At 42.8% G+C, this 17,908-nt stretch overlaps 1 protein-coding gene across 1 annotated transcript; it reads left to right on the forward strand.

Annotated features, from left to right (window-relative positions):
* Positions 1–371: 371 nt before the first annotated feature.
* On the forward strand, positions 372–11,888 carry LOC117394621 (sushi domain-containing protein 6-like). Its single transcript, XM_033992977.3, has 5 exons — positions 372–2,458; positions 4,257–4,406; positions 6,842–7,042; positions 10,986–11,142; positions 11,524–11,888. Exons 2-5 carry the CDS (start codon positions 4,286–4,288, stop codon positions 11,867–11,869), a joined length of 825 nt encoding a protein of 274 aa, XP_033848868.2. The 5' UTR covers positions 372–2,458; positions 4,257–4,285; the 3' UTR covers positions 11,870–11,888.
* Positions 11,889–17,908: the final 6,020 nt, after the last annotated feature.

The following is a 17,908-nucleotide window of genomic DNA, read 5'->3' on the forward strand; positions in this document are numbered from 1 at the left end:
ATCTTAATATAAACCAATCATAAACTTAAAACAAATATCACATAATTTGGTGCTGGATTTCAGTCAGATGTCCATTGCTTTAGGCATACATCATACATACATACATGGTAACAGAAAAATAATAATTGGCACATACGCTGTCATATGAGGTTAGCATGCATGTGTGTCATGTCTTCATATAAAGACTAAGAGACGACTTATTTTTATTTTTTTTGCTGGTCGAGTTTCCTGGAAGCCGGTGGCAGCGACCCAGACCCGGTTTATTTTTTTCTATTGCAGTCTCGCAGGCCAGGTTTTCGTGGTAGGAGGAGAGGAAGCTGCTTTTGTTTGGTTTTTTTGGGGGGGGGGGGGGGAACGAGACGAGCGACACTTTTTTTTTTTTTTTGCTTTTGTTTAGATTAGATCTTGTATCTTGATTAATTAACTTGCTGAGAAAGTGGTTTCCTTTTCCTCTCTGATGCGATGCAAAAAATAAACCCAACAAACCCGAGCAACAAAAAAAATCATGCTGACCTAATTTCAGCAACATCTGAATTATTCACTGTCGGCTGGTTTCACAGACTCCGGTTCTCACGTATCCTATACCTACAGACAGTAATTTGCACTAATCCTGTGAAAACTGACATTTCGTGTTTTTGTTGTTGTTTTTTTTTTTAAACGGGCTCAACGCTGGCTTACCGACTTTTCAATTCTGATACGCCTCCGTGTTTTTAACGCACTTCGCCTTTTCAAGCTGTCGTTTTTATTATGCGCGGTACAAGGTGGAGTTTCGTTTCTTTTGCAGAATCACGCAAACCCGACCGCAGCTTTTATTGGTGCGAAACTCGAGAGGGGAAACGGAAACTTATACAACCAGAAGGATCAGACTCCCACTCGAGATCACAGACCAGCCATCCCGGTGTGGAAAGGGTTAATGCTTTAACAGACCTCTCTGTGCTTTACAATGCTTGCCTATGCTTTACCAGACCTCTCTGTGCTTTACAATGCTTCCCTATGCTTTCCCAGACCTCTCTGTGCTTTACAATGCTTCCCTATGCTTTACCAGACCTCTCTGTGCTTTACAATGCTTCCCTATGCTTTACCACACCTCTCTGTGCTTTACAGTGCTTCCCTATGCTTTACCAGACCTCTCTGTGCTTTACAATGCTTCCCTATGCTTTACCAGACCTCTCTGTGCTTTACAATGCTTCCCTATGCTTTACCAGACCTCTCTGTGCTTTACAATGCTTCCATATGCTTTACCAGACCTCTCTGTGCTTTACAATGCTTCCCTATGCTTTACCAGACCTCTCTGTGCTTTACAATGCTCCCCTATGCTTTACCAGACCTCTCTGTGCTTTACAATGCTTCCCTATGCTTTACCAGACCTCTCTGTGCTTTACAATGCTTCCCTATGCTTTACCAGACCTCTCTGTGCTTTACCATACCTCTCTGTGCTTTACAATGTTTCCCTATGCTTCACCATACCTCTCTGTGCTTTACAATCCTTCCCTATGCTTTACCACACCTCTCTGTGCTTGACAATGCTTCCCTATGCTTTACCAGACCTCTCTGTGCTTTACAATGCTTCCCTATGCTTTACCAGACCTCTCTGTGCTTTACATTGCTTCCCTATGCTTTACCAGACCTCTCTGTGCTTTATTACATTTTGCTCTGCTTTTACTATGGGGAACTTTTACAATGGCTTATCTGCCAAGTTTAACTGCTCAGCAGGATGTTCTAAAACCTTGTTTTAATTTGGCATTAGTTTCTGACACACACCACGTCGTCTCATTAAGAACTAGGCGTGCGTGTAACATTGTCTCTCGTTATACCCGGTACATTAGTCTTTCAGCATGACCTTGCAAAGTACACACAGATAATACGAACAGCGTGTCTCTCGTAAACCAACGCTTTTATAATAAAGATTTTCAAAACATGCATCACCCGAGAACACTTATAACTGAATCACTGCGTACTTAAGCAACAGCCAGGTCGAAGATGACTCTGACGTCATTTTATTTCCTCGTTGCAGAGGTTCCAAAATAAGTAAATCGGAAACGACACGATAGCAACAGACTTCATACAGACAGAGCTTTGAACTGAGAAATCCCCTTACTGTGACGCGGCGCGGACGGCACGCCTCTCTTGGGGCGGAGTTTCAAACGTTGAAACTTTAAAGGGAGAGAAACAAACAAACCAAAATAAATCATATCTCTCGTCTCCGACTGCCTGCTAAAGAATTTTATTTCTGAATTGCCTCAGTGCAACACGAAGTCACATCAAGCCTGACATAAGCAGACGTGTAGGATACACGGTAACGCCATAATTAATAATAAATACATTAATCACACATACCTGCTATTAATAAGATGAGCTACCCATAACGAGAGAAAGGTCACTGAGGCGACTTCTACTGTATAACGAGCTGAAATTCATTTGGGAGTTCATAGCACCTTACCGAAGAATTTCGTACTATGTAAGTATTTTTCCGTTGTTTTTTTTTTGTTTTTGAATACTGTAAGCTTGTATACTATTGACTTGTCTGCCTATTTAAGTGTGTGTGTGGTTTAATATTTACTGGTGTTTCTGGCGAACTGTAAATACAATCGAGGCTTATCTTAAAAAGTCGATTGCCTATTAAAATAAATTGTGTAACTTTATTTGCTGTGCAGAACTTTTTCACAAACGCTTGTCGTCCAAATGTTTCATAAAAATCTCTACTCGGTACGACTGTATAGCTTCTCCTTGTTGATCGCTTTAATGCCTTGAATTACTTAGAAGTGCAATAGATCCAATGGTTTTGAAATATTAACCTGTATCTTTTTAACTAACATGTGCCCCGTTTAAATAAAAGGGTCGTTAATTCAAATGAGTGTAATGAATGACGTCCCGTGCCTGGTAATGCGCGGTTCTCTATGGGAGAATGACTTACCGCTCGATCTTAGAAGAATAATGTCATTCTGGTCCGTGTGATCAAATGTATTATTGCACGAGTCAGTGTATCGATACTTGTAGGTTTTTTTTTTTTGTAGTACAGCCTATTAGTCTATAATATAACCTGTGTGCTATTTTCACATAGGTGAGGTGTATTAGCCGCCGTTGACTATGCAAGTGCGAAAATTAAATATAGGCATCAAACGTGCAACTCTGTCAGAAGCTGGTACCTTGCGTATTCGTTATAGTATTCTGTTAATCTGGTGTGCCGGGTGTGGTCCAGTGGTTAAAGAAAAGGGCTTGTAACCAGGAGGTCCCCGGTTCAAATTCCCCCTCAGCCACTGACTCACTGTGTGACCCTGAGCAAGTCACTTCACCTCCTTGTGCTCTGTCTTTCGGGTGAAATGTAATTGTAAGTGACTCTGCAGCTGATGCATAGTTCACACACCCTAGTCTTGGATAAAGGCGTCTGCTAAATAAACAAATAATAATAATAATAATGCCATTGTCTGCACTGTAAAACCAAAGATATCTAATATCTAACTGGCACGCGTGTACAGTAAAATATAAACGTCCTATTCCGTGCTATACGTCATCAGGTGTCACGCTGGTGTTTAGTCATTTGGAACTCTAAATAATTGTTAAACGTTATGGGTTAAATCTGTGCCGTTTTTGCTAAGTTTAACGTTTAGATTTTAAACACCGGCCCTGTTAGAAACCCGTACGAATGTCTCAAAAGTGTTACAAATCATAAACACGCCCAAGGGTTTACAAAATAAACAACACAAGGTGTTTAAATCCTAAATACATTTGGAATTATAAACGCAGTGACGTGTTTGAAAAGTGTTAAAAATCAGTGTTTTAAAGTTGAACGCTCGGTCAAAAACGCCTACCTGTATGAATAACAGATTGGTTTACGCCGGTATGTTTTCTTATAATATTTTCGTGTTTTTATAACGCCCTTGTTGTTTATTTGTATTGTGAAAAACAGAACACTATATTAGTCGACCCCCAAAACCGCAGATTGATCCAGATACACTGACATATCTGTGCTAGTGCCGCCCTTACACACACGCCTTTGCCCCGGAGAACCGCAGAGAGGCATCGCTATTACTCACTCGGAGAAGCCGCCCGGGAGGGATTTGTGATTAGGGTCACAGGTGGGTGTGAGAACAGGCACACTGGTTGGATATGACTAGTTAAAAAAAAAAAAAAAAAAATGATAAAGGCATACAAACCCCAAAATATTTTAACATCAGTTTAGCAGGAGAGAAGAATTGCAATGAAAAAAATAATACATCGGTCACTAACTAATTACACCCGATCTCGTGTGTCTGCAGTGTGGGGCGACGGTTCCCTACGTCACATCATGCCTGCCCATCAGATGACGTCAGTGACCGGCTGTCTGGGCTCCGTCCTGCGTTCTGGAACCATTCTGCTGCTTCTCTTGTGTAATGACGCAACGGGGTCTGGAACCAACGCCACTGCAGGTAACCATGGAAACTTACTGGACGCACACACTGCAGGGATGGAAATAAGACTCCCCAGTGCATAGCGGTTTGATCCATTCCTGGTTTTGCTATACCTGTGTGTGTGTGTGCGTGCCTGCATTGTGTTTTCTACTGGGTTTCCAAACCACCATAAATTATTGAAATAATTCAGTAGCCAGGATATTAAGCCACCCCCTACCTCTACACACGCAGATGAGGCCTGTTCAAGTGTGATCTCACTTCATTCATTCCAGGACTGGGTGCAGCAGCAGCAGCAGCAGGGCTAGTGTGAGTTTCTAACCCTGCTCAAACACCTGGCTCCTGATCATTTCAATATTAATAATAATAGACTTCACTGAGGGGAGCTCTGAACCCCAGGACTGGGTGCAGCAGCAGCAGCAGCAGGGCTAGTGTGAGTTTCTAACCCTGCTCAAACTCCTGGCTCCTGATCATTTCAATATTAATAATAATAGACTTCATTGAGGGGAGTTCTGAACCCCAGGACTGGGTGCAGCAGCAGCAGCAGGGCTAGTGTGAGTTTCTAACCCTGCTCAAACTCCTGGCTCCTGATCATTTCAATATTAATAATAATAGACTTCATTGAGGGGAGTTCTGAACCCCAGGACTGGGTGCAGCAGCAGCAGCAGGGCTAGTGTGAGTTTCTAACCCTGCTCAAACTCCTGGTTCCTGATCATTTCAATATTAATAATAATAGACTTCATTGAGGGGAGCAGCAGGGCTAGTGTCAGTTTCTAACCCTGCTCAAACTCCTGGCTCCTGATCATTTCAATATTAATAATAATAGACTTCACTGAGGGGAGTTCTGAAATCCAGGACTGGGTGCAGCATCAGCAGCAGCAGGGCTAGTGTGAGTTTCTAACCCTGCTCAAACTCCTGGCTCCTGATCATTTCAATATTAATAATAATAGACTTCATTGAGGGGAGCTCTGAACCCCAGGACTGGGTGCAGCAGCAGCAGCAGCAGGGCTAGTGTGAGTTTCTAACCCTGCTCAAACTCCTGGCTCCTGATCATTTCAATATTAATAATAATAGACTTCATTGAGGGGAGCAGCAGGGCTAGTGTGAGTTTCTAACCCTGATCAAACACCTGGCTCCTGATCATTTCAATATTAATAATAATAGACTTCATTGAGGGGAGCTCTGAACCCCAGGACTGGGTGCAGCAGCAGCAGCAGCAGGGCTAGTGTGAGTTTCTAACCCTGCTCAAACACCTGGCTCCTGATCATTTCAATATTAATAATAATAGACTTCATTGAGGGGAGCTCTGAACCCCAGGACTGGGTGCAGCAGCAGCAGCAGCAGGGCTAGTGTGAGTTTGTAACCCTGCTCAAACTCCTGGCTCCTGATCATTTCAATATTAATAATAATAGACTTCATTGAGGGGAGCTCTGAACCCCAGGACTGGGTGCAGCAGCAGCAGCAGGGCTAGTGTGAGTTTCTAACCCTGCTCAAACTCCTGACTCCTGATCATTTCAATATTAATAATAATAGACTTCACTGAGGGGAGTTCTGAACCCCAGGACTGGGTGCAGCAGCAGCAGCAGGGCTAGTGTGAGTTTCTAACCCTGCTCAAACTCCTGACTACTGATCATTTCAATATTAATAATAATAGACTTCATTGAGGGGAGCTCTGAACCCCAGGACTGGGTGCAGCAGCAGGGCTAGTGTGAGTTTCTAACCCTGCTCAAACTCCTGACTCCTGATCATTTCAATATTAATAATAATAGACTTGATTGAGGGGAGTTCTGAACCCCAGGACTGGGTGCAGCAGCAGCAGCAGGGCTAGTGTGAGTTTCTAACCCTGCTCAAACTCCTGACTCCTGATCATTTCAATATTAATAATAATAGACTTCATTGAGGGGAGCTCTGAACCCCAGGACTGGGTGCAGCAGCAGCAGCAGCAGGGCTAGTGTGAGTTTGTAACCCTGCTCAAACTCCTGGCTCCTGATCATTTCAATATTAATAATAATAGACTTCATTGAGGGGAGCTCTGAACCCCAGGACTGGGTGCAGCAGCAGCAGCAGGGCTAGTGTGAGTTTCTAACCCTGCTCAAACTCCTGACTCCTGATCATTTCAATATTAATAATAATAGACTTCATTGAGTGGAGCTCTGAACCCCAGGACTGGGTGCAGCAGCAGGGCTAGTGTGAGTTTCTAACCCTGCTCAAACTCCTGGCTCCTGATCATTTCAATATTAATAATAATAGACTTCATTGAGGGGAGCTCTGAACCCCAGGACTGGGTGCAGCAGCAGGGCTAGTGTGAGTTTCTAACCCTGCTCAAACTCCTGGCTCCTGATCATTTCAATATTAATAATAATAGACTTGATTGAGGGATATATATATATAAGAATGAATTAATTCACTATTGTTATTCTCTGTAGTGTACGTTTCTAACACGGGTCTCTCCGCAGGTCAGCCCTGCTCTCACCCGCTCGTCCCGGAGCACGGAGGTTTCCGCTGCGCTCCGTCACCCTGCCGCGGCTTCCTCCCGAAACGGGTCATCGAGTTTTTCTGCGAGCCGGGGTACTCTCTGCACGGCGGCGCCAAGACGGCCCGCTGTCGCCGTGGCAACTGGAGCACCGAAGGTCCGGTCTACTGCACCCCCGACCCGGGTGAGTTATCCCTTCATGAGTCCCGTATTACCGGGGGAACACGCACAAGAGATGGGGCTTTGGAATAGTATGTTTTCTGTTAATAATAATAATAATAATAATAATAATAATAATAATAATAATAATAATAATAATAATACTGTACAATTCCAGTTTTTACTGCGAGCTTGATCAGCCACAATGTGTCTATGTTCCTGTGCGTCTTATTAAACCATAGAAATTTGTTCGAACCATAATCGTTTCTTACAAGTGTTAATAAATGTGTTATAATAGTGATAAGATTCTTTTGATGCTCGGTGTGTGTGTATATACAAGCAATTACATTTGATTTTAAACCAAGGCAATTAGTTCGACGTGTTTGTTTTTCTGTTTCTGTAACCAACTAGGAAATGACATAAAAGCACACTTTAGTAAAACTTCAACGAGAAAGACAAACGCGTGAATCAGCCTTCTCTCCAAGCGCAGCCCTGGACTTCCACGGAGAAGGTCTCCGATTCCCGACACATGCAGTAAATCGCGTTGCTATGAAATGACAGGCGTTGCATCCCCAGTTTTAGATTCACAAATAACCATAAAGAAAATATAGAGGTTTTCATAAGCGAGTGCTGACAACGCTGTGAATCGTTTCCCAGGCAGTTCAGTCAAGCGCTTAAGTTCGTTATGTTGTTTCAAACTAGTTAAGCTCCTAAATTCTCAGGCAACCAAACCGATATCTTGCTTCTGTTCTGCCGATAGTCGTGACTGACTTCAATCACAAACACAGCAAATATACTGAGTCAAGTTTACACAGAGGTCAACTCGTTTACAGCTGAACATGATACACGCACACGCACAGCACTAGCAACAGCCACGGAAAGGACACACACACTGACACACACACTGAGACACACATACACATATTGAGACACACATACACACACACACACACACACTGAGACACACATACACACACACACTCTTGAGACACACATACACACACACACACTCTTGAGACACACATACACACACACACACTCTTGAGACACACATACTCACACACACACTGAGACACACACACACTCTTGAGATACACATACACACACTGAGACACACATACACATACACACTCTTGAGACACACATACACACACACACACTCTGAGACACACATACACACACACACACTCTTGAGACACACATACACACACACACACTCTGAGACACACATACACACACACACACTCTTGAGACACACATACTCACACACACACTATGAGACACACATACACACACACACTCTTGAGACACACATACACACACACACTGAGACACACACTCTTGAGATACACACACACACACACTGAGACACACACACTCTTGAGACACACATACACACACACACTCTTGAGACACACATACACACACACACTCTGAGACACACATACACACACACTCTGAGACACACATACTCACACACACACTCTTGAGACACACATACACACACACACACTCTGAGACACACATAAACACACACTCTTGAGATACACATACACACACTGAGACACACATACACACTCTTGAGACACACATACACACACACACTCACACTGAGACACACACACACACACTGAGACACACATACACACACTGAGACACACATATACACATTCTGAGACACACACACACACACACTCTGAGACACACACACACTCTGAGACATACATACACACTCTTGAGACACACATACACTCACACTGAGACACACACACACTCTGAGACACACACACACACACTGAGATACACATACACACACTCTGAGACACACACACACACTGAGATACACATACACACACTCTGAGACACACACACTGAGACACACACACACTCTGAGACACACATACACACACTGAGATACACATACACACACTCTGAGACACACACAGAGACACACACACATTCTGAGACACACACACACACACACACACTGAGACACACACACATTCTGAGACACACACACACACACACACTGAGACACACACACATTCTGAGACACACACACACACACACACACACTCTGAGACACACACACATTCTGAGACACACACACACACACACACACACACACACTGAGACACACACATTCTGAGATACACACACACACTGAGACACACACACACACAGACACACACACACACAGATACAGAAGTGGATATTCTGCTGTTTCTGTATATACCAGACGTAAATATTTTCACTTGTAATTATTGCCATGAAAATAAATTGCTACAGTCCTCGTGGAAATAAATGTTCATCATTGATTTCTAGTAAAGCTCCGGCTGAATTTAAGCCCCGTTGGTCTGTCAGGATTTTAAAAGCCCGGGTTCAAAGTGCTCAGCGTGAATAATACACGATCGTACAATCGATTTAAAAGCTGCCTAGTTTCGTAAATCGAAACTATTTCAAAGGGATGTTCAACTGCGGCATCATTTCTGAATTTGTTATTATTATTATTATTATTATTATTATTATTATTATTATTATTATTATTAAATTTCGTTACACTTTCCTTTGCCTGCCGCGAGGTTTCAGCCGGAAACACGGCGCAGAGGCAACGGAGACAGGAAGTGCGTAACGGAGATCAAACCGAGCCGGCTTTCCAATGCGTGCAGGAAACGTGAGATCACAGAAAATATATATATATATAGATAGATAGATAGATAGATAGATATAGCAACAATCATTTTGATATTGCATTAGTGATTAGTTATTTATTTCTTAGCAGACGCCCCTTATCCAGGGCAACTTACAGTTGTTTCAAAATATCACATGACAGATAACAGCAGTTATAAAATACAACAAAATCCGTAGAAAATGTGAGCGAATTCAAATGAGAAAATAGAAAACGCTTCTAAATAATTACAGAGCGAGTTTGACTAAGAGCAGTGAACCCTCTCGTGAAGGAAAATCAAGTGCAGGATACAGAAAGTATAATTATGATTGAGAGCAGCCGTGGAGTACAGCAAAGTGTGGAGCAGTTCAGTGAGAGTACAAGCTGATGCCAGCACTGGTACGACTGGGAGCCGTATAGTCCAGTATAGTGGAGAGACGTGAGGTTTACAGAGGCTGTCTCAACAGGTGTGTCTTGAGGAGTTAGTTGGTTCCAGGTGTGTCTAGTTAGTTAGTCTTGAACATTTAACTGGGTGCAATTGCATGGTGGTGTGTCAGTTTAAAACCCTGTGCTCTCCCCTGCTCCCCTGTGCTGTTCCCTGTTCCGCTGTGCTGTTCCCTGCTCCTCTATGCTGTGCCCTGCTCCCCTGTGCTGTGCCCTGCTCCCCTGAGCTCTGCTCTGCTCCCATGTGCTGTGCCCTGCTCCCCTGAGCTCTGCTCTGCTCCCCTGAGCTCTGCCCTGCTCCCCTGAGCTCTGCCCTGCTCCCCTGTCCTGTGCCCTGCTCCCCTGTGCTGTTCCCTGCTCCCCTGTGCTGTTCCCTGCTCCCCTGTCCTGTACCCTGCTCCCCTGTGCTGTTCCCTGCTCTCCTGTCCTGTACCCTGCTCCCCTGAGCTCTGCTCTGCTCCCCTGTGCTGTACCCTGCTCCCCTGTGCTGTTCCCTGCTCTCCTGTCCTGTACCCTGCTCCCCTGAGCTCTGCTCTGCTCCCCTGTGCTGTACCCTGCTCCCCTGTGCTGTTCCCTGCTCCCCTGAGCTCTGCCCTGCTCCCTAGTACTGTGCCCTGCTCCCCTGTGCTGTACCTTGCTCCCCTGTCCTGTACCCTGCTCCCCTGTGCTGTTCCCTGCTCCCCTGTCCTGTACCCTGCTCCCCTGTGCTGTACCCTGCTCCCCTGTGCTGTTCCCTGCTCCCCTGTGCTGTACCCTGCTCCCCTGTGCTGTACCCTGCTCCCCTGTGCTGTTCCCTGCTCCCCTGTGCTGTACCCTCACAGTGTTTTTCTAACCTCTCTCCTCTCTCGTGTTTCAGAGTCCAAGCCAGACTCGGACGGTTCGGACACTTCTGACCAGGAGTCCAGCTCTCTCCCAGCCGTCGCCACGACGGCCGTGGCGGTGTCCGTCTTCCTGCTGACCACCACGGCTTGCATGCTGGTCAAACCACGGGTCCGAAACTGCCACTGTGAGAGGTACAGCCACGCTCCATTTTTCACACATACTCCCAGCCGACAGAGAATATTAATAGTTTCAGCTCCCGCTGTGCTCATCCACTCCTGGTTTCACTGAGTTTAATACGACACACACACCGAGCTTGTTACCTGTACACTGTGGCTAATCAAGCTTATAGTAAAACCTGGAATGGATCAAACTGCTATGCAACAAGAGTCTTCATCCCTATAGTAGTATATCATTAGGATTATTAGTGGTATTATTTGTCACAGTATTATTATGCTGGGGCTAACCAAGCATCTATTAAAACCTGGAATGGGTGAAACTGCTATGCAATAGGAGTCTTATTTCCATCCCTGCCTTGCATTAGCCATTTAATCCATTCCAGATTTTTTTTGCAGCAACAGACGACTTTCAGACCAACTGGGCCTGATGATTGACAGCCCCCCGGTCCTCCTGCCCTCCTATGAGGAGGCTGTGTACGGAAACCAGGGCAACCTAGCCCCGCCCACATGGGGACCCACCCAGCTCCTGTTCGCCGAGGGACAACCGGATCCCGCCCACCAGCGGCTGGGCAGCCAGTCGGAGAGCTTGTTGGGCGGCTCAGCCAATCACTGCCCGGACACCCTTCCCCCTCCTTACGAAGTGATCCAATCGCACAGCGGCTCTGGCAGGACCCAGAACGAGCAGAGGAGGGAGGAATTCTCGCAATTTCGGGTTTCCCAGGCGATCGAAAAGGACGTCTAGAATTCTAGAACGCAGTTTGTAGGACGTTTGTGTTTTTTTTTTTTTACCTGATGACAAAGCGAGTCGAAACTGTCCTCGCGCTTTTCCATCAGCAGCAGAGCTGGGATCAAACCCAGTTCAACTGGGACTGTCTGTCTGTCTGTCTGTCAGCCCCATTAGGATTGCAGGTTGGCAGGACTCCATCTCTCTACATCGATTGGTGGAAGTTATTTAATGAGGCCGTCAAGGTCGTAGAGATTTTAAATCTCAGACTGCAGGGACAGAAAAAAATGATCGCAGACAATATCGAAAAGTTAGTGAATTCATTTAGAAATAGCAATCGTGCGAAAGCGTGCAGCTTCTATTTCGAATGCACCGCTTTGCCGACCCACAGCTCGGAGGATTACCGCCTGCCTGTCTGTCCGAGTCTGTGAATTTGAAACGGGCTCGCATAAAATCCGATCGCTGGTTTCCTTGGGACAAACTGAGAGCCGTGCACCTCTGTCTGTCTGTCTGTCTGTCTGTGTCCATCAGAAGCACACAGATTGCTCCCTCGTAGGGAAAGCCACCTCCCTCAAAATTGAATGGAGCATGTACTTGAGAACCCCTCTCTTTTGAAGCCGAGGTTTTCTGTGAATGTAACAGAGGAGATAAGCAAGCCCTGGGGGCCACTGACACTGCGACTGAGGAAGAACAGATATCCACCTGTGTGCCTTGAAACAAAAAACTCTGAAAATCCCCAAGTCCAGGGAGTCCAGTATTGTTGAGGATGTGTGCGGCAATGCATCATCTAACCCTTATAAAGGTTTACCGCAGTCCTCTCTGTGCTTTACAATGCTTCCCTATGCTTCACCATACCTCTCTGTGCTTTACAATGCTTCCCTATGCTTTACCATACCTCTCTGTGCTTTACAATGCTTCCCTATGCTTTACCATACCTCTCTGTGCTTTACAATGCTTCCCTATGCTTTACCAGACCTCTCTGTGCTTTACAATGCTTCCCTATGCTTTACCAGACCTCTCTGTGCTTTACAATACTTCCCTATGCTTTACCAGACCTCTCTGTGCTTTACAATGCTTCCCTATGCTTTACCAGACCTCTTTGTGCTTTACAATGCTTCCCTATGCTTTACCATACCTATCTGTGCTTTACAATGCTTCCCTATGCTTTACCAGACCTCTTTGTGCTTTACAATGCTTCCCTATGCTTTACCATACCTCTCTGTGCTTTACAATGCTTGCCTATGCTTTATCAGACCTCTCTGTGCTTTACAATGCTTCCCTATGCTTTACCAGACCTCTCTGTGCTTTACAATGCTTCCCTATGCTTTACCAGACCTCTCTGTGCTTTACAATGCTTCCCTATGCTTTACCAGACCTCTCTGTGCTTTACAATGCTTCCATATGCTTTACCAGACCTCTCTGTGCTTTACAATGCTTCCCTATGCTTTACCAGACCTCTCTGTGCTTTACAATGCTTCCCTATGCTTTACCAGACCTCTCTGTGCTTTACAATGCTTCCATATGCTTTACCAGACCTCTCTGTGCTTTACAATGCTTCCCTATGCTTTACCAGACCTCTCTGTGCTTTACAATGCTTCCCTATGCTTTACCAGACCTCTCTGTGCTTTACAATGCTTCCCTATGCTTTACCAGACCTCTCTGCTTTACAATGCTCTCACTGTGCTTTGTTACACGTTGCTGTGCTTTTGCTGAGGGACATTTTTATAAGTGATGTCGATCACACATGAATACATTGGCTTGTGTGACAGTCTGTATTGTAAAACCTATTAAGAAAAGTGTTTGTCATTGAATGTTAAAAGTCTATTTTATGTATTACTACCAATAGCACTGAGATAGATAGATAGAGAAATAGACTATGAGAAATGTGTAAATAAGTATTAGATTAAGGGATGTAATGTGTCATATATATATATATATATATATATATATATATATATATATATCTTAATATATGGTAATATACTTTTTACATGTAATAATTGCTAGATAATGGAAACTGCAATTTATCACATTTTATATATATATATATATATATATATTTAAATACCCTAATATATAATATTTTATTTTTAAACAGCTTAAGGGCTTTTTCCCGAAAAGTCCTGAAAATAAAACATGTTTTTGATCTTTTTAAACCTTTTGTGTCCATTTTTTAAAAACCTTTTTTCTTACATGTGCCTTTAATTTGAATGTATATATTATTTTCACATGCGTTTAAAGTGCATACGTACTATATAATGGTATGTGTAATGCGTTGCACAGTTTTACATAATAAAGTCTGTTCCATTTCTAATGTACCTAGGAAGCTTGGGGGTTTTCTTTATGAATTTCTTGTGCTAAATCTCCACCAGAAATGTATGATCAAAACCTTCAGACATCCGGGTTCGATTCTGCACGGTTCCAAACCACGAACCGGAGCGCGACACGGAGACAGACAGAGAGACATAGATGACGTTAGGAAAAGTCCAAGGAGCGGGCGACTCTGTTATGCTGGCAGTAAAACCACATATTAAGAACATAAGAAAGTTTACAAACGAGAGGAGGCCATTCGGCCCATCTTGCTCGTTTGGTTGTTAGCAGCTTATTGATCCCAGAATCTCATCAAGCAGCTTCTTGAAGGATCCCAGGGTGTCAGCTTCAACAACATTACTGGGGAGTTGGTTCCAGACCCTCACAATTCTCTGTGTAAAAAGTGCCTCCTATTTTCTGTTCTGAATGCCCCTTTATCTAATCTCCCTTTGTGTCCCCTGGTCCTTGTTTCTTTTTTCAGATCAAAAAAGTCCCCTGGGTCGACATTGTCTATACCTTTTAGGATTTTGAATACTTGAATCAGATCACCGCGTAGTCTTCTTTGTTCAAGACTGAATAGATTCAATTCTTTTAGCCTGTCTGCATACGACATGCCTTTTAAACCCGGGATAATTCTGGTTGCTCTTCTTTGCACTCTTTCTAGAGCAGCAATATCCTTTTTGTAACGAGGTGACCAGAACTGAACACAATATTCTAGGTGAGGTCTTACTAATGCATTGTAAAGTTTTAACATTACTTCCCTTGATTTAAATTCAACACTTCTCACAATATATCCGAGCATCTTGTTGGCCTTTTTTATAGCTTCCCGACATTGTCTAGATGAAGACATTTCTGAGTCAACATAAACTCCTAGGTCTTTTTCATAGATTCCTTCTTCAATTTCAGTATCTCCCATATGATATCTATAATGCACATTTTTATTGCCTGCATGCAATACGTTATTCTATTATTTGGTTGACTTTTTTAAATGTCCGTTTGTATTCTTAAATATATTTAACTTTCCCAAAAAAGCGGCTATCGATTCCTAAAACTTACCCTATTATTATTATTATTATTATTATTATTATTATTATTATTATTATTATTAATAACCTCATATTGCTGCGAGTATTCGGGGGAGGGTACCTGTTATGTTTGGCTCTAATTGGGGGGGGGGGGGGGGGGGGGGCTAAGCTAACATTTTATTCCTAGTTCCCTACACATGCAGACTGCTGGACTGCCTGACTGATTGCCGGCGTCCTGGCGTATTAACAAACGTTATTAATACGCGTCAAAACAACAAAAATGCGATAAAATGAGTGTTCAAATTAGGTTCGGGTTTTTTCAAATATAATATTACCAATAATAACTGAGTTACGGGTAAATACCTAAACACGCGTATGGTTTAGATAGATAGATAGTAATTAAACCATAGTTTATGTTTTATTTTATTTTAACTGTAAAGGTAATGTATTTAATCGCACTCGTTTAGGATTACAGGATAGGGTGTTTTTGTCTGGCAGGCTTAGCCTGCCCTTTCCCTCAGCTCCGAGTCAACGCTGAAACGGGAGCCGGGGACTAAACTGCGGGTCATTAACGGCTCGGAAACGCTGCAGGCGATCTTTGATCAAATACATTACGGGAAGTGAACTTCCTTCAATGGGAAAACGCTGTGAACCCATTCACAACTTTACATAACTGGACAGTCAGGTGGTGTGTCACACAAGCCCCACTGACACACATAGAACTGTTTTTGAATTGTCTATGTGTGTGTGTATGCATGTATGTGTGTGTATTTATGTATCTATGTGTGTGTTTGTATGTATAAGTTCCAACTTACTGTTTCCTAATTCTAAATCAAATGTGAAAATCGTGTTGCAGCCAAGATTTCACAGAGTTTTTCAGGGATTCCTATTAATTACAATGTATTTGTTATTATTATTTTATTATTTATTAAAAGATGAGAAGAAAAAAATAACGCTTGTTAATTTTAGAAACGTAGGAGAAAGCAAACAACGCCTATAGAGAGCGAGCTAGAATAATGAATTCAACTCCCGGGTCGAGCAAACGAGTCTTTGTCTATGGCGACACTTTGTGGACAAACAGTTTATTAATATTCAAATTGTAAACCGCTTAGTGGAAGCGGCTTGTAAAATGAGCGAACCCAGTTTATTAATATTCAAATTGTAAACCGCTTAGTGGAAGCGGCTTGTAAAATGAGCGAACCCAGTTTATTTTTTAGCTTTCTGCGCAGTCGCCACAGCCTCCAGACCCAAACATTCCGCCAAAGCCACAGTTTAAATTGGGTGTAAAATCGTCGAGTAGTTAATGTTAAATAGTTTTGATTGTAAATTAAACAATGAAAACCAAATAATAGTCAGACTTTGCACTAAATGTGCATATTCAATTGTAAAAGAGATGCAACGGTGCTGTACACTATGAAATACACTAAATCTAAAAAGCTTTAACATTTGCAAATTTATATCTGTCTATCTATCTATCTATCTATCTATCTATCTATCTATCTATCTATCTATCTATCCATCCGTCTATCTATCTATCTATCCATCCGTCTATCTATCTATCTATCTATCTATCTATCTATCTATCTATCTATCTATCTATCTATCTATCTATCTATATACAGTATATATATATATATATATATATATATATATATATATATATATATATATATATACAGTATATGTAATTTAGTCAATTAATATGATCTCAAATTAAACAAATGTCTTGATACTACGAATTTTCTACAGTGTCTCGGGTGAACTTATCAACTGCAGATTGCAAGATAATTAATTACATCATCCAATATGAATTCGTTTCATATGAATTTCTTCTTTGTAGAATTTCTGTCGCTTTCCAGTAATCGAGCGTGCACATTTTGGTCCATGGCTGTTATCATGGCTGTTACAAACTCATAGCATGAGAGATCAGTTTTAGGAATAAATGTTTGCTTACCCCATAATGTGTGTGCAACGCTTTGGCCATGGAGGCTGTGTGGTCCAGTGGTTAAAGAAAAGGTCTTGTAACCCCAAATCCCAGCTCAGCCACTGACTCACTGTGTGACCCTGAGCAAGTCACTTAACCTCCTTGTGCTCCGTCTTTCGTGTGAGACGTAATTGTAAGTGACTCTGCAGCTGATGCATAGTTCACACACCCTAGTCTCTGTAAGTCGCCTTGGATGAAGGCGTCTGCTAAATAAACAAATAATAATACCTATTCCAAATCATTTTACAACAAAGGCGTTATTGAGCAAACAAATACTGTACACAACTTAATGAAGTGTCTGGACAGGTAACCCGATCAAGCCTATGGCATAAACCTCAGTAAAAACTGTGCCATAAAACAGAATAGGAATTGATTTAAAAGGAAGTGGGATTGAAAAATTATAAAAGGCTGGATTCTGTGGGGTTCATCTATATAAACGACAGTATTTATTTATTTTATTTTTAATTAATGAAGAAAAAAAGCAAAACGATTAACCAGATTTTTCTTTTGTGTTCAACAAACCTTTCCATGCCCCTGATGCAACGGGACGCGACCACAGACACGACGTGTCATATTATTAGGAAACCTACCGGAAACATCATCAAAAACTGGGTGGTAAAGATACAATCAAATGGTTTGCTCAATTTCCCCATTAAAAAAAAAATAAATAAAAATTGGCATCGCTCCGTATTGCAAAAGCGAAGCTGACCAAGGTGAGAAGCTGACGCGTGCCTGTCT

The sequence above is a fragment of the Acipenser ruthenus genome, chromosome 30 (genome assembly GCF_902713425.1).
Source record: "Acipenser ruthenus chromosome 30, fAciRut3.2 maternal haplotype, whole genome shotgun sequence".
Classification (NCBI taxonomy): domain Eukaryota; kingdom Metazoa; phylum Chordata; class Actinopteri; order Acipenseriformes; family Acipenseridae; genus Acipenser; species Acipenser ruthenus.